The following is a 23,449-nucleotide window of genomic DNA, read 5'->3' as shown; positions in this document are numbered from 1 at the left end:
CGGAAGAAAATATGCCCGTCCTCTTCTTGCTCTAAGCTGAGCGTCTTTAACAAGCAGAATGAGAGAATATCGTTTCTTTGGATGTATTTCCCCGCTGATGGCGTGCTTTCCCGAATATAGTTAATTATATCGTGCACTTGACGTGTTTGTGTAATGGGATAAATGGTTGCGAAGCAGATACGGGAAAGAGTAAGTGCGACCTTTGTGTTTCTTTGGGTGCATTGTGAAGTATTGTGTGCTATTATCGGATAGTATGTTCATTTGTTCTGCATGGGGTTTGAAAGGTGATGCCCAGTGTGGTTGAGTCATGGGCCGATCATAATAAATGATGACGCAAAGCTCGCGCTAGAACGCATAAGACAATGCATAAATGAAACATATGATAAAAGAAATGCATTGATTCATTGGTTAATTTATTTCGATTTTGTGATTTGCATCATTAATGATTTAATTGTGAGTGATTCACAATGTATTGGATGATTTGTGTGTTTTGAGGGGTTGTAATAGGCCATTTGAAAAAGTAAAACCAATCAACAGTAGCTATTGACAGGCATATTGTTTGCAGAAATTTTCTGTATATCTGTGTGGTGCCATATTAGAAGTATTCCTCTGTAATAATCATTCTGGGTTTTCCTACAGTGTCCACAGACAGTCCTTTATGAATGAAGGTACATCCAACAGCACCAGTAAGGAGTAAGTGTGACTATCAACATTTGAGACCAATTCAAAAATATATGTGCCTATAAAAATGGCAGTTTTCATTTATTATGAGGTTGCAGTTCACACTGATGATCTTGCCTTGACTTCATGAGGAAGAACATGTATAATGTCATTTATTGTAGATTTATGTGCATGTGATATGTGGATATACTCTACATAACGTCATATAAAAGCTGATAAATGTGAATGTTTGGCCGTGCTGTCAGAACTCATGCATTTCCGAGACGACAGTGAATGCTTTAACACTACTTACCTGTAAGATTGTACAAATAAGACTACATTGTATGTTAAAACCAGTGTCATGCAGTGCTTTGGTTTTTGTGAGCCTTTCTTGGGAACGAGCTTCTAACCTGCTGCTACGCCAACATTTTCAAAAGAGACACTTCTTTTAGCATGCATGAACATATCTATATCTCTATATATACAGACACTGTCATGTATCCTTTACTGTTCTGGACATGTTGCATCATTTGTCATATTCCGGTACACTTGATGTCTGGTTGCTCTTGACTCCTTTATGATAAACTGCTGGTGTTTTTCCTCATTTGTAAGTCACATGTCAGCTGCTAAATGAAGCAGATTTTTTACATTTATTTGACCTTTTCTTGTTCATTTTGTGCTTTTGATTTATTGTATACATTTATACAATCATGCATCTTGAATTTTTGGTGGGGGGTTTGTAAACGCCACAATCTGACTTGAGTTAAATCTGTCTGTCTCTGTGTCTTATGATCTGAATGTGAAGCCTTAAATATAATCTGAAGTCAGCGGGACTGTATTGTAGCCCACAGTTTTACTATGTTCAATGTAATGGCATAAGATTAAGTAAAATCGAATTTCAGTTAATACAGTAACTTTGACTTTAAATCTGATTTAATTGGTGCTTTAATAAATTTGGTCAAGTTTAATTATTCTTAGCACATCGTACATTTTAAAAACATGTATAATCATTTGATGTCATATGGGAAGCCGTCCACAGGGACGTTTACATGACTGCTGATAGACACGCGGTGCATTAAACACGACGGCGGGAACATTTAAATTCTTTTGATCGTTAATAAATGAACTTGAAACCATGTAAGTGCATTAATCATTCAAGCCCAGTGTATGCTGGAAACAACGCTTTGAAAAGTTAAGTAAAGTGAACTTATTTTATTTACCAGTCAAACGTACTCAATGCAGTGAATGAAAAGGACTCCTTTATGATGATGATGATGATGCATTGTGAAGATATCAAACTATCATTAATAATATGTGTTTATGAGCCAGAGCATTCATTCGTACTGGTTTGCATTGAGGACTGATGTACATTTGTCCAAATATTTTCAAGTTCTGAATCTATGCAGCTATATTTACCTCCTCACAACACATCATTTATTTCAGTTTCCATGAGAGGTCAGTACATGTTTGCCTCTGTTGTATATGATCTTACTGCCGTTAAGAGGGCGAGCTGTGTTATTCATTCTTCACTGCTGTGTAAACGTGCAAGGCATGCTAGCTTTGTTTCAAAAACACATATGTGTATGAGTATCATGACTATAAATATGAATAAAAGTGTGTGTGGAATTAGTTTTGCATCTGTGTTGGTTCATATGTGTTCATTGATTTCAATCTTTAGAGCTGATTTTTATTAGAACAGAAAAGGAGCGAAGGAGACGTGTTTTCAATCAGGCACTTTACAGATCAGTCCAATTTGACGATTAAAGAGTCAAAGACTTTGGCTGGGGAGTGTTTATATTTGCTATATATTGTCAATGAATCGCTGGATTCACTTACAAATGTGTGCAATTATTATCTGTACAAATGACGTAGTTTTAGCAGGATCGTCATCATAAAACACACCGTGACTCTTTAAGTCTTCTATGGTGGTAATACTCCCCACATGTTTAGTAACTGCAGTAAATCCTCTTAATATTATATGATCAACTCTTGTGATTGGCCTTTTGACCTTACGTTTAAATGAATCACACATTGACATAAATTGAGCACAAATATAAAGCAACATTGAATCATATTTGAATCGTTATACTGAAACCTGAAAGAAAACAACAAAGAAATGTCTCAAGACAGCTCTGACTGTGAGGTTAATAAGATTCATTGTGAGATATTTAGTTTTCAAGAACAGGGTCTGATGTTATTAGACTATTCTAACACAGGAATGGGATGATGAGAACCCAAATTAATGACTAAGATGGAAAAACTGTAAAAATGGAAAACTTCCCATCGTACAGTTCAGGACATTCAGGACATTGGAGTTTGCTTCCTCACCCTGAGCAGCTTCTACTACTGTACATGTTAAATTAGGACGCAGGATTAATAGTGCGCTTCTTTTGTGACCGCCAGATAACCTGGTAGACAAGTACTCCAGAAATCTTCATTTTGACCAATATTATTATGTAACTACACTCAAATTAAGTCTATTCTTCGAAGCTTGACACGCTTCACATTGAAGCGCTGTGTTGAGTCCTATAGCTAAAAAACATGTGATTTTGACAGATAACATGCAAGTTTACTTTCCAATTTGTTTAGCAATTATTAGATAATTATTGGATTGCGTTTATGCATTTAAAATGTATTCTAAAGACTTTTAAAGAAGCGTCTTTTAAAAATATATATATATATATTTCAAGAATGGTATATGTCTTATTAAATATGCTCTGATGAAATCTGAAATGATCGCATCATTTGGAAAGAGAATGCTGAGGTCAGTAAATATAAATAAAAAAGCTTTATTTAATATAATGCAAATAATTCTTCCTCTTGATTCGTCAATGGGAACGTTAAAGGAATATTCCGGGTTTAGTACAAGTTCAACTCAATCGACAGCATCAGTGGCATAATGTTGATTATCACAAAAACGTATTTCAACTCATCCCTCCTTTTCTTAAAAAAAAAAATAAATAAATAAAAAATTACGATTACAGTGAGACACTTACAATGGAAGTCAATGGGGTCAATGTTTGGAGAGTTTAAAGACAGAAATGAGAAGTGTATAATTGTATAAAAGCACTTGCATAAATTCTTCTTTTAAAGCTTGTGTATTATTGGAGCTGTAAACTTGTTTAAATTGTAATTTTTACAGTAATTTTAGGGTTTTCGGGTTTGTTGACGTTACATCGTCATGGCAACGAAATTGTAAAATTGTCTATATCTTCATACAGATGCGGTTAATAAGTGATTTAATGACAGTAAAATCATGTTAACACACATATTGTTTATGTCTTGTGTCTATAATTGTGAAACAGTATTTTAATGCTTACTGATTAAACCCCATTGACTTGCATTGGAAGTGTCTCACTGGAACACACATTTGTGCTTTTATTAAAGTAAAGGAGGGACGAGTCAATGTATTTTTGTGATAATCAATATTATATATATATATATATATATATATATATATATATATATATATATATATATATATTATACAGTGAGGAAAATAAGTATTTGAACACCCTGCTATTTTGCAAGTTCTCCCACTTAGAAATCATGGAGGGGTCTGAAATTGTCATCGTGAGGTGCATGTCCACTGTGAGAGACATAATCTAAAAAATGTATGATTTTTTAACTATTTATTTGTATGATACAGCTGCAAATAAGTATTTGAACACCTGTCTATCAGCTAGAATTCTGACCCTCAAAGACCTGTTAGTCTGCCTTTAAAATGTCCACCTCCACTCCATTTATTATCCTAAATTAGATGCACCTGTTTGAGGTCGATAGCTGCATAAAGACACCTGTCCACCCCATACAATCAGTAAGAATCCAACTACTAACATGGCCAAGACCAAAGAGCTGTCCAAAGACACTAGAGACAAAATTGTACACCTCCACAAGGCTGGAAAGGGCTACGGGAAATTGCCAAGCAGCTTGGTGAAAAAAGGTCCACTGTTGGAGCAATCATTAGAAAATGGAAGAAGCTAAACATGACTGTCAATCTCCCTCGGACTGGGGCTCCATGCAAGATCTCACCTCGTGGGGTCTCAATGATCCTAAGAAAGGTGAAAAATCAGCCCAGAACTACACGGGAGGAGCTGGTCAATGACCTGAAAAGAGCTGGGACCACCGTTTCCAAGGTTACTGTTGGTAATACACGAAGACGTCATGGTTTGAAATCATGCATGGCACGGAAGGTTCCCCTGCTTAAACCAGCACATGTCAAGGCCCATCTTAAGTTTGCCAATGACCATTTGGATGATCCAGAGGAGTCATGGGAGAAAGTCATGTGGTCAGATGAGACCAAAATAGAACTTTTTGGTCATAATTCCACTAACCGTGTTTGGAGGAAGAAGAATGATGAGTACCATCCCAAGAACACCATCCCTACTGTGAAGCATGGGGGTGGTAGCATCATGCATTGGGGGTGTTTTTCTGCACATGGGACAGGGCGACTGCACTGTATTAAGGGGAGGATGACCGGGGCCATGTATTGCGAGATTTTGGGGAACAACCTCCTTCCCTCAGTTAGAGCATTGAAGATGGGTCGAGGCTGGGTCTTCCAACATGGCAATGACCCGAAGCACACAGCCAGGATAACCAAGGAGTGGCTCTGTAAGAAGCATATCAAGGTTCTGGCGTGGCCTAGCCAGTCTCCAGACCTAAACCCAATAGAGAATCTTTGGAGGGAGCTCAAACTCCGTGTTTCTCAGCGACAGCCCAGAAACCTGACTGATCTAGAGAAGATCTGTGTGGAGGAGTGGGCCAAAATCCCTCCTGCAGTGTGTGCAAACCTGGTGAAAAACTACAGGAAACGTTTGACCTCTGTAATTGCAAACAAAGGCTACTGTACCAAATATTAACATTGATTTTCTCAGGTGTTCAAATACTTATTTGCAGCTGTATCATACAAATAAATAGTTAAAAAATCATACATTGTGATTTCTGGATTTTTTTTTTTAGATTATGTCTCTCACAGTGGACATGCACCTACGATGACAATTTCAGACCCTCCATGATTTCTAAGTGGGAGAACTTGCAAAATAGCAGGGTGTTCAAATACTTATTTTCCTCACTGTATATATATATATATATATATATATAAAATGGGTGTATTTCTGTCTTTAAGGGTGAACACAGGTAATCTGGGACAATTGTAAAATCTTTTTTCCTTTGTATAGTTGTGGCAGGGATGTTTAGCCGTTTAAAACAGTAATGTGAGAGGGTAGTTATTGTTGTAATCATACTTTAATACAAGTGTCCCGTTTCATTCTATTCTTTATTATTCTGACCATTATTTGTTAATATAGTTCTTTTATAGAGTCTGTTACAGAGAAGATGAGTGATCCTGAACCTCAGCGAGTGAAGCATGAAGATACTGAGGAACAAAGAGGTTTGTGAACAATCTTGATTCTTCATAATTGATGCAGAGGATTATTAGAACAATAGTTAGTACTGAACTACACGATATGCCTGTATTTGTTTTCAATTCCTTTCTCTTCACATTTCATGATAAAAATAAATAAATTTAAGGCCAGTGAAATTTAACTTGGGGGTCCCCTGATATTTAATCAAAGCTAGAACACTAAAACATAAAACTAGTAAGTTACAGGGGGTCTGGGTATCTCAGCGAGTATTGACGCTGACTATAACACCTGGAGTTGCGAGTTTGAATCCAGGGCGTGCTGAGTGACTCCAGTCAGGTCTCCTAAGCAACCAAATTGGTCTGGTTGCTAGGGAGGGTAGTCACATGGGGTAACCTCCTCATGGTGGTGATTAGTGGCTCTCTCAATGGGGCGTGTGGTGAGTTGTGTGTGGATCGTGGAGAGTAGCATGAGCCTCCACATGCTGTGAGTCTCCGCGGTGTCATGCACAACGAGTCACGTGATCAGATGAAGCGGAGGCAACTGAGACATACTCTCCACCACCCGGATTGAGGCGAGTAACCGTGCCACCACGAGGACCTACTGAGTAGTGGGAATTGAGCATACCAAATTGGGAGAAAAGGGGAAAAAATAAATAGCATGTTACTTTAAATTATTGTACTGACACAACCAGACATTGTCCATTATCTGTCCCAGTTTCAATAAGCACTCTCGTCTTACATCGTATTCTCATCTTAAAGACTATTTTGATATTAAAATATCTACATTACCATTTGCTGGTTTCAATACAGTTTCAGTTGCAATCCATGACTCGCTTTAAAGCAAGATCTAGAAACGGTTGAAGGAACGGAACCGAAAACGAACCAAATTTTTTGGAACAACCCTCATAAAACTGGTACAAAGTGATTTACAATTGTTCTGGAGTGAAAACTTTATTTTTAAATGCTAGTAACTGATTATAACCGGTTAATTTTGCTCAGATCATTGTTTTCATGAAACTAAAGACAAGTATTGATGCTGACTATCACACCTGGAGTCGTAAGTTTGAATCCAGGGCGTGCTGAGCCAGCTAGGTCTCCTAAGCAACCAAATTGGCCCGGTTGCTAGGGAGGGTAGAGTCACATGGGGTAACCTCCTCGTGGTCGCTATAATGTGGTTCTCGCTCTCAGTGGGGCATGTGGTGAGTTGTGTGTGGATGCTGCGGAGAATAGCGTGAAGTCTCCACATGCGCAACGTCTCCATGGTAACGCGCCCAACAAGCCACATGATAAAATGCGCAGATTGACGGCCTCAGACGCGGAGGCAACTGAGATTCGTCCTCTGTCACTTGGATTGAGGCGAGTCACAGCGCCACCACGAGGACCTAGAGCGTATTGGGAATTGGGCGTTCCACATTGGGGAGAAAAGGCAAGAAATACCCCCCACAAAAACAAAGAAACGAGGCTGTGAAACTTCTGAACCAAAACAGTTTTTGCTCTGAACGAACCGAAATGAAAAACTTGACTTGCTCTTCTTTCTTCTCTCATACATGAATGTGCAAAGGAGAGCATATGGCTGAAGCCAAGATTTCACCAGTGAAATAACGTTTAATGAGAAATACTGCTCTTGTTTATTAAACTGCACTTCATTATGTTCATTTTAGACCTCATGGAAGTGACAGAAGAAAGTGAAGAACCCAGTGGAGTGAAGAAGACCAAGGCCAAAAAATCTTTTACCTGCCATCTATGTGGAAAGAGTTCAGGGCGTAAAAACTTTCATAGGCACATGAGAATCCACGCTGGAGAGAGGCTGCACACATGCTATGAGTGTGGAAAGAGTTTTAAACGAAAAGAACACCTTATGAAGCACATTCAGCTTCACACTGGAGAGAAACCACACTCGTGCCATCAGTGCGGAAAGAGTTACATACGAAAAGAAGAGCTGACGAAGCACATAAGAATCCACACTGGAGAGAAGCCCTTCACTTGCCATCAGTGCGGAAAGAGTTTCACAGAAAATAGAGGCCTTACAGATCACATAAAAAACCACACCGGAGAGAAGCCTTACACATGTAATCAGTGTGGAAATGGTTATGTTAGTAAAGGATGCCTTAAGGATCACATGAAAACCCACTCTGGAGAGAAGCCTTTTACATGTGATCAGTGTGGAAAGAGTTTTTTACGGCTGAAGGGGTTGAAACAACACCAGAAAATACACACCGCTGTGAAAAATTATGTGTGTTTTGAGTGTGCAAAGTCTTTTACTGCCGCCGGCGATTTGGAAAAGCACGAGAGAATTCACACCGGCGTAAAACCTTACCAGTGTTCCCACTGTGACAAGAGATTCACTCAGTCAGGACAGCTGAAAAAACATGAGACAACCCACACTAGAGACAAGTTCATGTGGGAGATGTTCCATCAAACCATGTCATCTAACGATTCATATGAGAAAGAAATCTGTAAATAATACGAGATTCAGATGAACTCATGAACAGATGGTGTGTTACTCCAACGTGTTTATGTAATTGCCACTCATTTGTTGTTAATCGTTGTACAGGAAATGAAATTAAGCAAAGAAGGGAAATGGATAAACGTCTCAAAAGGTAGCTCAACGGGTCGGTGTGAATCAGCCAAACCTTGACTCTTCGTGTTCGGCCCATTGGAGAGTTTTTCCAGGAGCATTTTGTTAAACATGGCTATTAATCTTATTATACAAAATATTTATTGTATTGTGATTCAGTTATATAAATAAGCATGTTTCTTGTTTTATTAGTTTCTATTTAATATATATTTGCACGTTTTGTATCTATCTATCCTCCCCTAGTGTTAGTTTTGATTGGCTGCACATATGTGACTCAAGTTGGGCATAAGGAGCTAAATTTGCCATATTGGTCCACAGGTCAAGTTCATGGGTTCATAAAAAATGAATGGCTCCAGCAACTTAAATAAAACGTTGTATTGTGACTGGCTACTGCACTATCTATCCCTTCCTAGTGCTATTTTTGATTCACCCTTGTTATTGGCTGCACAGATGTGACTCAAATTGGGCATAAGGAGCAAAAGCTCATTTGCCCTATTGGTCGTCAGGTCAAGTTCATGGGTTCATCAAAAATGAATGGCTCCAGCAACTTTCATGAAACCTTGCATTGTGAGTGGCTACTGCACTATCTATCCCTCCCTAGTGTTAGTTTTGATTCGCCCTTGTGATTGGCCGCACAGATGTGACTCAAATTGGGCATAAGGGGCAAAAGCTCATTTGTCCCGTTGGTCCACTGGTCAAGTTCATGGGTTCATAAAATGTAATGGTTTGAGCAACTTTCCGTAAACTTTGCATATGGATAGTCCACTTGCCTGTTTCTCATTCTTCATTGTAAATTTTAAATCACCCATGAAATTAGAAGCGCCACAGTGACTCAAATCTGGCCATGTGAAGTTTAATGGTGTACAAACACGGGCGGAGATTTGAACATTAAGCAGTTGAAGTGTGTGTGTGGGGGGGGGGGGGGGTGCACATAATAGCTGTTGAAATTGGATGAATAGAAATTCATGTTCATAGCAAATTCTTAAATATTTGTATATTGTGTTTCATATCAAACAGTCACAAAATCACAAAATTAAAATTCCTACCTACTCATCTGACAATGCCTGCCTGGCCACTGTCCTCAGCTTGTCCCTCGCCGGAAAAACAACTTATCATTTCTACAAACACTTTTAACATCAGTCTTCAACACATGACTTGTATCACACATACTATAGCTAAATTATATTGACATATGGGGGCTTTAAGACATTTTGAGACATTAAGGCATGACTTTCAGTAAAGTTGCTTTTAACATATGTATTATGAAAGGCACTACAAATAAAAATGACTTGATCGCTGTTGTTTGTTCAGAAAGGTTTGTTTGTTTGTCTCAGTGTTTTATTAATTGATTGGCATTTTACCAGATCAACTGTTCCTTCTCTTCAACTTCTGACCCGTCTACCCTGCGGTCTACCTCCTGTCGACTTACGGATGCTCACATTAAAAAAGGATAGATGGAGCAAAATGCCATTCTGTTGGCTCAGATCTAAAGTTGAAGGGTTTATAAAAATTAATTGGTTCCAGCAACTGTCCTTAAACTTTGCATATGGATCATGTAATTGACTGGGTATCAGTCTATAGTGTCAACTTAATCTCAACCATGAAATCAGTTGCACCACAGCAACTCCAAATGGGCAGACAGAGCAAAATGTCATCAATTGGCCCAGATGTGAAGTTTAAGGGTTTATAAAAATGAAATGGTTCCAATAAATGTCCTTAAAATGTGCATATAGATAGTCCAATTGACTTTGTATCAGTCCACAGTGTTATTTTGATCTAACCAGTCAAATTAATTGCACTACAGTTACTTGAAATTGGCAGATAAACCAAAAAGTAACTATATTAAAAGTAACATAATAGCATGTATTGAATATACGTAAATAAAGATGCAGACGTAGTATCATGATTTCTGAACATGTGCTGTTTACATGTGTGCTATGTACAAATGTTAGAGGGAGACTGTAATGTGCAGAGTTAAGATAAGATAATTTCCTTGAAACATGATTTTATTACATTGCAGAGTTTAAATATTGCACCACTTATGAAGGTTGTTCAATAGACCAATCCTTTGGCCTACATCACACATTCACATACGGAAGTGGTTGCAAAAATGCTGGTGCCAAACATGGAGTTAGCTGACCCAACAGTCCTTAAAAAGTTAGCTATTAACTTTAAATCATCTGGGGAAGAGGCGTGCTGCACTGCTGGCTGTTAAAATCTCAATGGCCATTACTAAATTACTAACTATATGTTACTGTGAACTGATGAGTCAAATGGAGGAGAATTTATGGTAAAAACAGACTTATATATTGATCTGTTTCTCACCCACACCTATCATATCTCTTCAGAAGACATGGATTAAACCACGGGAGTCTGATGGATTACTTTTAGGCTGTGTTTATGTGCATTTTGGAGCTTCAAAATGTTGGCAACCATTCACTTATTGGACATTGTATGGACCTACAGAGCTGAAATATTCTTCCAAAAATATTCATTTGTGTTCTGCTGAAGAAAGAAAGTCGCACACATCTGGGATGCATGAGAGTGAGTAAATGATGAGATAATTTTCATTTTGCGTGGACTGTCCCTTTAAGAGAAATCTGAATGTTAAATTGTTGCTGTTATTGAAAAACTTGAAGCACTATTTCCTTTATTGGTATCTATTTATCTAAAATAATTGGCCTACTTTAAACTTGATGCAATTTTACTAAATTAAGAAAAATGATTAGAAGGCTACATGCTATTTTTTTTATTAACTTAATGAATATTTAACTTTCAAAATAAAGGTGTTTGTCAGATGTTTTTTTTTTTCTCTTTGTTATAGTGTCGTGGAGATCTTTAGCTATTTAAAATGGGACTGTGTGAGGGGCTAGAAGTGTCCCATTTTACCCGGGGGTTTTTTCTATTCATTCTTTCATTATTTTACCATTATTGTTTAATATTTGATTCTTACCGAGTCTCTTTCAGAGAAGATATGTGGTCCAGAACCTCACAGAATAAAGAGTGTTGGTGTCTTCTTCATTAATGATGCTGAAGAACATTAGAGCAATAGTTAGAAACTCAGAAGAGGTGTGAAAAGAGAGTTTGGTATAAACTTGGTTCTTCAATATCAACAGATCAAAGTCTTTGAAGTCCATCCCAAAGTGTCACAAATGTAGTTTATTCATAGTACAACAATGGAAGTCACAAGTTCAGCATTGAGCCAAAATAACTTGCCTTTTAGTGAAAAAACACCCAAACTGTCTCATAAGCCTTTAGAAACGGTTCAGGCGTGAGTCTAATGGACTGCTTTTATGAGACTTTTGGGTACTTTTATAAACTTTTATAAACTTTAAAGTGAAAAAGTCAGTTTCCATTGAATTGAAACCAGCAAAAGGGACGTCCTATAAAATTCCTCCTTTGGAAGAAAGTAATTCATCGGGGTTCAGGATGACTTTAGAGTGTGTGCGTGAGAGTTTAATCTGTGTTGAAAGCTACTTTTGAAACTATCAGTTATCAGCAGAAATTAATATTTTCCCCAATTTCCTCTCATCAACAAGATGTTTCTGTCCACAGAACTGACGCTCACTGGATGTTTTTTGTGTTTTTGGCAGCATTCAGAGTAAATTCTAGAGACTGTTGTGTGTGAAAATCCCAGAAATACTCAAACAGCCCGTCTGGCAAAGAAAGATTCAGAACGACATCATGTGTTCAATTGCCATTATGTTGTTGTTTATAGTTGTACAGTAAATAAAAAAGATCAAACATAATTTGAGGTTCAAAAGGTGATTAAGTTTTTCCACATTGACACAAAGAATGTGTAGACATGATGTCTGACATGTTCAGATCAATCTCAGTATGTCATACTTTATATCAAACACCTTCAGTTGCAGAATAATCGTGGCTGGAAAATAGACTTGCTATAATTTTGTGTTCCACAAAATAAATAAATCGAAATATCTTACCCGGGTGAGGTTGTTCATACACTCACTTTATTGGTGAAAAAGAAAATAAAGAAGAAGTTTACTTTAAAAATACAAACTTAATGCTTTCAGAGCAACTTCAATATAAAATAACACTTCAATGAGAAAGATATTTAATACTTTTGGTCTCATATGATGATCCAATATAAACCAGCAGGGGCTTGTGGACCAGCTCTTTGGGTTCGGCCAATTGGAGAGTTTTTCAGGGTCACTTTAAGACATTAACATTTACTTGACCCTTGTGTGACCTTCGGGACATTTTAATGTTAATGCCAACGGTATACATTTTGCCAAAGGTGTGTATTTTGGGGAGTTTTGATATTTCAACCTTAGTTCCAATAATACATCTATAACACACTGTGTACACACTATTTATCCCCATTGAAACCCATTAAAACTGTAATATTGGATCCCAGTGCCATTAAAGCATAAAATCATGAATTATATGATATTATATCAAAATGTAAATTTTTCCACCAGATGGCGCCATTTTTCTCATGTTTATACTATGGAGCAAATACAAGCTTTTCCCCTATTTGCTGTATTGTAGAGCACTGCAGGCCAACTGAATACATGATGCAGATAAAAGTGTGTGTGTGTGTGTGTGTGTGTGTGTGTGTGTGTGTGTGTAAAAACAACAGTGGCATTACATAAACAAACTGGCATTTAAAGGGTTAAAATCCTGAAAATTAACAAATATTTGGTAGTTATGATCAGGACTGATGTTGGTTAAAAAAATTATCTAATTAAAAGTGGGAAATAATATTAATATATAATATTATGATGGCATTACGTATATTAAGTTTTTTTGACACCGACAATTTTGTCCTCTAAGATTAACTTTTTTAAATTTGACACACAAGGATTAAACACTGCTCTTAATCATATTATACTAAATATTTATTAAATTGTGATTCAGTTTTATAATTTAGCACATTTTTAGTTTTATTAGTTGTTTTTTATGTAAATTTGAGTGAGATCCTCATTCTTTTTTTGTCAGAAAATATATTTTCTTGTAGTGTAGTGTATAAATATATTTATCAAAAGAGTTGCTTGACTGTAGTTAAAGTCCTTCTAGCGAGTCAGTCCACTGTTGGCTATATTTGGGACGCTCTCGGGAGGCTTTTTCCATCATTCCAGTGCAGCTATTATCTACTTGAATGGGAAAAGATCGGAATCTCCTAAACGGTCGGTCATTATAATCAAAGAACATATTTCAAATTAGCAGTAAAAAATACTTTTACCTAATATTACGCTAAAAAACAACGCAATTTTCCCAGCTTGTATATGGAATGCGCATGCGCGATCTACAGTTGATTGACAGGGGATGTCTGTATCTAAAAATGTATTGGCTCTTCTAACTGTAAGGCGGGACTTCCTTTCTACATCCGTTGAGCGCTCAGAGCTCCTCGTTTGAGTGTTCAAATTATTTTTAATAGAAGTGGCCCGTCTCTGCTAAACACTCTCTGGTTCAGTGTACAAATGCCGCGGTGCTCGAGATTTCCTCATTCATTTTCTCCATTGTAATTTCGACGATTACATCAAAGAAGACACCTTTCAGTGAGTTGTACCGTTTCTTTGAACATACGCTCAGAGGTCCATCTATAAGTTGGAGAGAGAGAGAGTTGTTCCCCGCTCTGTTTGAATGGCCAGCTACCGCAATCTGTCACGCGCACCATTAAAGAGTATAAATACAACATTTATTGTTTGAATTTCGAGATAATAGTGACATAATTTAAAAGTTTAAACTAAAATCGTGTTTCTCCAAAAAATGATTGGAGATGGAGCATGACACAGTTTGTGCATTATTAGCTGTAACTCGAGCTGTCCTGCGCTTTCACTGCATTTGTGTGTGCGTAGATAATGAGACCGGATGCCGGTGACGTCATTTTTCAAAATAAAGTCCCACATTGAAATAACAAATTTTGAAATTAATAGGAACATGAATTAATGGAAAAGGTTAGTAAAAACTAACCTTTTTATATAAAAAAATATTACATAATTGAATATGAGTATTAATATCTGATAACCAGATTTAAAATGAGGAACAACCGTTAAATAAACACGGCCCTTTCCCGCCAAAATAAAAGCTCTAAGTGAAGATTAAGTAAATACTACAGAGATATATTACTATTATATAAAACAAATCTAATCCTCACAATTATTCTCTTTTATATTATAATAAAACATCTGAAACAACCAACAATGATTATTAATAATATAAAATTATATTCAAATGGGTTCTAAAATTGTACTGTAATTTTTGCACACACTGTTAATTCACAAAAATGTTTTAGTAAATATATATGTTGGTAAATACTATTTTATTTTATTTTTTCTGGCCAACCGAATTGCTGTATTGGTGCAAATGAATAAACAGCAACCGATTAATTTCAGGCTGAAGTTATGTGGTGTCTCAAAGCAACACTCATTCAGGTTGAACAAAGACATTTGCAGCTTTTTCAAACAATGTTCCCTGATATAGCAAACATATATATAATTTGATTGGGTCTAGTTCATAAAGGATCTTGTTGGTAGTGTCAGTAATGCAGGGCCATTTGTGCTCATGTTTTATGAGAGCCTCAGTGAGTGCACTGAACAACACAAACAAATGTATGTTTATGTCAGATTATTGGAGTGACATCCAGTCGAGGTACCTTGTGTATAGTAATGAACATAAGCATAAGTAATGAACTTTAATAACTACTGTCTTAATAAAAATACTCACAGTAGACATACAGTATCAAACCAGCCCTTTACTCTCGCATTAGCAACGTTTCATTTTAATATGTGACTTCATGTTGCATCTAGTGGTGGTAAATATATGCATTATCCCTTGTGCATCCATTTAAAAAAGTTACCCAGAGGTCCTTAGAGGACAAAAATATCTGTGCAAAAACTGCCATAATATTAAATATAGTTATTTTTTAACCAACATCTGTCCTGATCATAACTACCAAATATTCATTCATTTCAGGATTTTAACACTTTAAATGTCAGTTTGTTTATATGATGTTTATATTTTTATGGGAAAAAAAACGACAAAATGTATTATTTTCCATGGGAATTATTATTATTTTTTTTGATGATCACAGTCTGGGATATGTCAATGATTAGCAACAACATTGATTTTGATGCATTATTATTGTTTGTGCAGTATCAGATAAAAAAAAACACACGTCCTTAGAGGACAAAAATGTCTGCATCAGAAAACTGCTGTAATAATATTATATATTAATATTATTTCCACTTTCACTGATATTTTAACCAGCATCAGTCCTGATTACAACTACCAAATATTAATTAATTTTCATGATTTTAACCCCTTAAATGCCAGTTTACATAATGCCACTGTTGTTTTACACACGCACGCACGCACGCACGCACACACACACACACTTCTCAATACACACATACAAAACACACTCTGTCATCCATACCAACACACCCACACAATTTCATCTGCATCATTTATTCAATTGTCCTGCAGTGCTCTATAATACAGAGAATAGGGGAAAAGCTTGTATTTGCTCCATTGGATAAACATGAGAAAAATGGCGCCATCTGTTGAAAATAATATATTTTATATATTTTTTTTTTAAGCCAGGGCTCCACAATGAAAAAATAATATCATAAAACACATGCTTTATTGGCACTGGGATCAAATATTGCAGTTTTAATGGGTTTCAATGGGGACATTTTTGTCCTGAAGGTCCTGAGTGTGACTATTTTGTGTACACAGTGTGTTATAGATGTAATGTATTTTAGGAACTGAAATTCAAAATCCCCCCAAAAATACACACCTTTGGCAAAATGTATGCCGTTGGCATTTACACAGCCAAAATGAAAATAAATAAACAAAATAAGATAATAAAATTAAAATTAAAAAGACAAAAATGTCCCGGAGTCACACAAGAGTTAACCTCGATAGAGATTTAAGAGTCTTAAATATTTTTGAAAATGGCTTGAAAATGTATTTGTATATCTCCTCACACATTTAATTATTTATATATTTATTTATGCATGAATATGCAGATTTATTTATGAATTTATGAATATATTTGTATATCACCTCACACATTTAATTATGAATACATTTATTTATTAATTTATTTGTGTATTTTATTTTTTTTTTTTTAAATTGCAGGTTTCCTCCATACTGGTCCAGTCGTTATAAACGGAATCCACATGTGATCCAGTCCTGATCTGAATCGTGATTAGCGAGTACATGTTTTTGTCATATTTCCCGCCTTCAGCAGACGCGGAGTTCAATCAGCGAATATAAAAGGTAAAAAATAGCTAATATAATTTCTAGAAATTAATACATCATTAGAAAAGCTTGTTGCAACACGTAATCAGCTTATTTTGCACTATGTATAATAAACGCCTTGGCTGTCCCGGTTGTAGTAATGAGTAGCACAGCACTATTGTCGATCTTTTCTGCCTTTAACTGATGTTTTAACATCTCCCTGCTGCAAACAACGCGAGACAAAGTTTCACTTTAATGCAAAGAACACAAAAATAAAGGCTTATTAAATTGTCTGTAACTACATCATCTGGTGGAAACGATTTCCACCGTTTAATAACGTTTGAGACTTCTTCCGAAACGCTGATTTACAATAAACACACTCAAATTATGGATGGATCGATAGCGGTTGTGTCTGGGACAATCAATGCCGCATATCTCGTATTAACTCACGTTAATAAATGCGTTTAAAGATTTAAAAGGTGTTGCTTTTGATTGACAGCCTGTCCTGTCCCACTGTCAGAGGGCGGGGGGAACTTGTACGGTGGCCCAGTAGTGCACAACACAACGAAATTCAAAAAGCAAACACAAGTTCACAACACAACGCAAAAAAGCCGCAACACAACGGAATAGCCACAACACAATGGAAATGCTCCCGACCACTAGGGGGACAGGTGGTCTCCGGAAACGGTAAATTGCTCTCAATCTCCCATGCGTTATCGCTGGCGGTCTGGATTAGTGATGGGCAATCCGGCTCTTTTTCGTGAGTCGGCTCGTTTGACTCAGCTCACTGAAAAGAGTCGGCTCTTTTGGCTCACAAACGGCTCTTTAAAAAAAAAATGTTTTGTCTATGATAGGTGTGAAAACAATTCTAATTAAATTATTAAATGAAATCATACTCGCAATGTCTCACAATTTCTTTAAAAATGCATTGATTTGTTATGAAAAAATAATACTATTAAGCATTTGCATTAGAACTTTTTAATGTATAGAAACAACATTCAAAACAAATACAATCTGAACATAATAGAACCCATATTAAAGAAAAAGCTGTTTCTCGAAGCTCCGCTAGCTTCACAGTTAGGTGCACAGTTCGCATATGCCGGTGTAGGTTGTGCGTAGAACCGGCTTTATGCGATGTTTTTTTGGCAAATTCTACACTGTGCTTTAACATTGTCCACATCATTAAAAGTGGTTCCAAATGCTGCTGTGCTTCCGACTCATTTTCCTGCTTTTGCTTTGTTTTCACATGTGTTTTTCCTCTCCTCTCCTCCGAGTTTGACGCTGTGTGTGTGTGTGTGTGTGTGTGTGTGATGGCTCGGACCCTCCCTCATGCCGTATAATTGGTTGACACCTTGTGTATGATTGACAGGATTCGACTCCTGAGGAAATATCAGCTTTTTAGTGCCGACGCTGCCCCCTAGTGGTCGGGATCATTTCCGTTGTGTTGTGGCTATTCCGTTGTGTTGTGGCTATTCCGTTGTGTTGTGGCTTTTTTGCGTTGTGTTGTGGCTTGTTTCCATTGTGTTGTGAACTTATGTTTGCTTTTTAAATTTCGTTGTGTTGTGCACTACTGGGCCACCGTAAACTTGCATTACGGTACACACTGAGCAGAGCCATATAGAGAGAGAGTTGCGACAACGGAAGTTCTAAATGCTTGATCGTCACGTGATTCATGTAGACTTCAGATAGTTCCAGGAAGTGCTTTGGCGGGCATTTAAAACAGTTACAGTAGAGTGACAGAACTGCGATTTCTGGTAATTAGTAGTCAATAAATGCATTTATTTTATATATTTATGTAACACACCGACGTATGTATGTAGCATGAGTATGTTGTTACAGCGATGTTGTTTTTTACGGAAGCTTAAAGAGGCCATGCGTTATTATTATTTTTCTGTCTCGTTTTCTCGTGATCTCGACATAACTACGGTTGTTTTCTCGTGATCATGACTTAATTTTCTCGCGATCTCGACATAACAAAAAGTTGTTTTCTCGTGATCATGACTTAATTTTCGAGATCTCGACGTCTCTCTGTCATTGACAACTTCCAGATTAGTGTCAGACACATTAGAAGAAGACTATCACGTCTACAACTTTTTCGTAGAAACATAACGTGACCCTGAACGTTTGGTCAATTTCATTGCCAGCCAACTTGAGAGACCGGGACGTCTGCATGACTGCGGTCAAGCCAGCCGCGATTTAGATCCGAGTGCCCGCATATTACAGTATTAACGGTACTTTGCGGAAAGCACAGAAAGACGTGCTTCTTGACTCCTGTTGAGCGCAGAAGAAAGCGAGTTTTCTGCCAAGGATCTCTCATTGTCCTTCATACCTTGTAATAAACTTTTAATTGTAAATCCTGTAGTTCAATTAAAAGCTGTATAGAGGTTAAAGGCAAAAACAACTTTTTGTTATGTCGAGATCACGAGAAAACAACTTTTTGTTATGTCGAGATCACGAGAAAATTAAGTCATGATCACGAGAAAACAACCTTAGTTATGTCGAGATCACGAGAAAACGAGACAGAAAAATAAAAATAACGCATGGCCTCTTTGAGCTTCCGTAGTTTTTTTATTATCAGCAAGTTATTTTTATTTAGATGTACTGATAATATACAGAATCAGATAATATTATTGTTTAAACGTCTCACCTTTTAAAAGTGCGTCGCAAACGGTTTGTTCTGCTGCATCTGCTGCATCAGGGCCATGTGTTTGCTGCTACTTCCGGGAACTATTGAGAGGCTCCACGAGCCGCCATTGCTGTAAAAAAAAAACGTTCCATTGGAGTCAATGGAGTTGTCGCAACTCTCTCTTTAAATGGCTCTGACACTGAGGCGCTAGTCGCTTAAAGGCCACGCCTTCTCATGAATAATATCGAGAACACCTGTGACGTGGGGGCGTTGAAGCTAAACCCTCAACGTCATGACGTGTGACGTCGACTCAATGTTAATTTCAAACCCGGAAGAAGAAAATAGCATGAAAGTCCCTCAAGTAACCCTTTTCCTCGTGAAATTAAAAATAACAAATGATTACATTCTCTTCACTTGTGTGCAAGACCAGTTAACATCTCAAAAAATGTGTTGTAGTGTTTCATGACTCTTAAAAGGTTAAACATGTGACAATGTAGAACTATAGGGCTAGACATTGTTTTGTAGTAATGAAAGGAATTGTAAAAAATAATAATAATAATAAAAACTGAATAATTTAATAAAATAAATGGAGCATATTTGGTTGGACCCATTACTGGATTGCATTTATACCTTTAATATGTGCTCTAGACTGTTAAAGCTGCATGTCTTATAGTGTATAAGTTAAAATATATTAATATTTAACTTTCTAAACAGTAGAGTGTGTTCAATAGCATACTTATTATTATTTTTTGGCATACCGTGATGGATGTATAGTTTTAAAATGGTTTGGAGAGATTATTATTAACATAGCAGCATTTTTTGATTGGTCAATAATAAACCGTGTTTCATGTAAAACACAACAAAACATCGGGTAATGAAGATAGAATTTAAAACTCAATTTGAAAGTCAGTTTGTTGGTCAGAAATCTGTACATTTATTCCTGATATATGGTGAATACAGGTAAAGTGGGACAACTGGTAAATTGGGACACTTAAAATGTAGTTGTTAAATTAGTTTTTCCTTTGTATAGTTTAGCAGAGATCTTTAGCCTTTTAAAACGCTATTGTGTAAGGGGTAGGGTTGGCACCCGTCCCGTAAATTATGGTATCATCCCATATTGAAAGATAAAATGAGTAAGGTAAGTGTAAGTGTGTAACGGACCATCTGAAAAGTCCACACTTTGTGCTAAAACGTGGTAATACTGTGGAGGGTTTGGTAAGGGACCATCTGAAAAGTCCACAAATGGTGGTAAAACTGGAGTTTTTATGTATATAAATGTTCATTACTAGTGGCTACCCTAGTAAGGGGCTAAACTATTTGTAAACATTATTTACAAGTGTCCCTTTTATACGTGTATTCATGCATTTATTCATTCATTTATCAAATTCATTCTTACCACAGAGTCTGTTACATAGAAGATGAGTGATCCAGAACCCCGCAGATGGAGACGTAAAGATACTGAGGAACAAAGAGGTTGGTGTCCATTCTTGATTCTTCTTAAATGATGCAGAGGAACATTAGAACAACAGTCAGAAACTCATGAGGCGTGAAAAGAGTTTGGTTTAAATTGGGCACTTCCTAGCTTTAGCATATCGCACAGTATTAGACAAAGCTGTCCAATATCCAGTCTTCAAATTGAGGGGGGCAGGAGACCCCCTCCATCAGAGTTAAGGGACCGTCCCACATAAAGCATACAAACCCCTAACCCCTTGTGTTTTATCTAATCTAGAATACTTGAAACAGAAAACTAGAATTATTTTCATAGTATTGCATTGACACAACACAACATTGTTCATGATCTGTCCCAGCTTTCATAAATTATCCAAATGGGATTTTTTCACCAAATTTGTAACGCCCAATTCCCAATGTGCTTTTAAGTCCCCGTGGTGGCGTAGTGACTCGCCTCAATCCTGGTGGCAGAGGACAAATCCCAGCTGCCTCCACGTCTGATACGGTCAACCTGTGCATCTTATCACGTGGCTTGTTGAGCGCGTTGCCACGGAGACATAACGCGTGTGGAGGTTTCACTCTATCCACCGCGGTATCCACACACAATTCACGACGCGCCGCCACCAAGAACGAACCACATTATAGCAACCACAAGGTGGTTACCCCATGTGACTCTACCCTCCCTACTAACGGGCCAATTTGGTTGCTTAGGAGACCTGGCTGGAGTCACTCATCACACCCTGGGATTCGAACTCACGACTCCAGGGGTGGTAGCCAGCGTCTTTACTCACTGAGCGACCCAGACCCCTACAGAGAAACTCTTTACTTCCACCATGACTCTTATTTCTTCTCTCATGCACTCATGATATCCTTAACAGAGGTCAAGATTTCAACTGTAAAGTAACTCATGTTTTAGTAAGAAATAATACCAAATTTATCATAAGCCTTCAGAAAACTATGAATATGAGATATTAGTTGCATGCACTACTTTTATAAGCTTGAAAGTAAATCGCTATCGCTATCTTCCTTTTGAGTTCCATGAAAAAAAAGGGGTTTGGAGCGACATCAGGGTGAGTAAATGATGAGAGAACTGTCAAGTAGTCAAGTCTAAGTCTAGTCAAGTGTTTTTGTATTTTAAGTTTCTGCAATCTGGTTTGATGAAATGCTTTTGTTTTTCTATTTTTGTCTCGTTAATTAAATTGCACTTTATTATGTTTATTTTAGACCTGATGGCAAAAGAAAGTGAAGAAACGAGTCTAGTGAAGACACTAAAGAGAACGGGAGCCCAAAAATCTTTTTCCTGTCCTCAGTGTGGAAAGAGATCAACATGTAAAGGAAACTTTAATAGGCACATGAGAACCCACACTGGAGAGAAACCGCACACGTGTGATCAGTGTGGAAAGAGTTTCACACGAAGAGAAAGCTTTCAGAGTCATATCAGCGTTCACACCGGAGAGAAGCTGCACTCTTGCCGTCAGTGCGGAAAGAGTTTCGCACATAAATATAACCTTAAGAGACACATGCGAATCCACACTGGAGAGAAACCGCACACATGTGATCAGTGCGGAAAGAGTTTCATACAAAAAGCAACCCTTAAGGCACACATGCTAATTCACACTGGAGAGAAACCACACACATGTGATCAATGTGGAAAGAGTTTCACACGAAGAGAAACATTTCGGAGTCACATCAGAATTCACACCGGAGAGAAACCACACACTTGCCTTCAGTGTGGAAAGAGTTTCACACATAAAGAAAACCTTAAGGCACACATGCAAATTCACACCAGAGAGAAACCTTTCATGTGCCATCAGTGCGGAGAGGGTTTCACTGAAAAAAGAGTCCTTATGAATCATATCGAAAATCACACTGGAGAGAAACCGCACACATGTGATCAGTGTGGAAAGAGTTTTTCACTGCTAGCTCGCATGAAACAGCACCAGAAAATACACACCGGTGTGAAGAATTACATGTGCTTTGAGTGTGAGAAGACGTTTTCTAGAGACGGCGATTTGAAAAAGCACCAGAGAATTCACAGTGGAGAAAAACCTTACATGTGTTCACACTGTCACAAGAGATTCACTCAGTTGGTTAATCTGAAAATACACGAGATGATCCACACTGGAGAGAAACCGTACCACTGCCATCCATGTGGGAGGAGTTTCCTCCGAGCAAGTTATCTAATGGATCACATGACAAAGAATCATCCAAAGTAAATAATATGAGATTCAGATGAACTCATGAACAGATCGGGTGGTTACTAACAAGTGTGTTACTGAAGGGCACTCAAAATAAAAAAGTTTTTTTTATTAAAATGAACTAAAGAAACTAAAGTTTTTATTGCGTTCCATCCATTTCAGTTTGTAAAATGGAAGTTTATTAATCCATTAGAGTTGGGTTTACATGAATTTGTTTTGTGGTGTAAATGTAGCATTGATGAAACCGGGCAGGTTTTAGTTCCTAGCGTGTTTTACACGGGACTTGATGGGGAGAGTAAATGTTAAAATGAAGGGTTACTTTGTGTTTATGTGCGAGATGATTATAAATGGGTTACTTGTTAGTT

The 23,449-nt window shown here is 37.3% G+C and overlaps 1 protein-coding gene across 1 annotated transcript in view; it reads left to right on the top strand.

Moving 5' to 3' along the window:
* LOC127639467 (gastrula zinc finger protein XlCGF26.1-like) overlaps positions 1 to 23,102 on the top strand; it is a 34,543-nt gene extending 11,441 nt beyond the window's left edge. Inside the window, exons 5-9 of the mRNA XM_052121519.1 lie at positions 640 to 693; positions 5,967 to 6,049; positions 7,684 to 8,478; positions 9,051 to 9,106; positions 22,281 to 23,102. Coding sequence (XP_051977479.1) covers positions 659 to 693; positions 5,967 to 6,049; positions 7,684 to 8,478; positions 9,051 to 9,106; positions 22,281 to 23,102 — 1,791 coding nt within the window. The 5' untranslated portion in view covers positions 640 to 658. The remainder of the gene's footprint in view (positions 1 to 639; positions 694 to 5,966; positions 6,050 to 7,683; positions 8,479 to 9,050; positions 9,107 to 22,280) is intronic.
* The last annotated feature ends 347 nt before the right edge of the window (positions 23,103 to 23,449 follow it).

This window comes from Xyrauchen texanus, chromosome 48, assembly GCF_025860055.1.
Source record: "Xyrauchen texanus isolate HMW12.3.18 chromosome 48, RBS_HiC_50CHRs, whole genome shotgun sequence".
Taxonomy (NCBI): Eukaryota; Metazoa; Chordata; class Actinopteri; order Cypriniformes; family Catostomidae; genus Xyrauchen; species Xyrauchen texanus.
The sequence above is the reverse complement of the archived record's forward strand: the minus strand, read 5'-3'. Positions and strand labels throughout refer to the sequence as shown.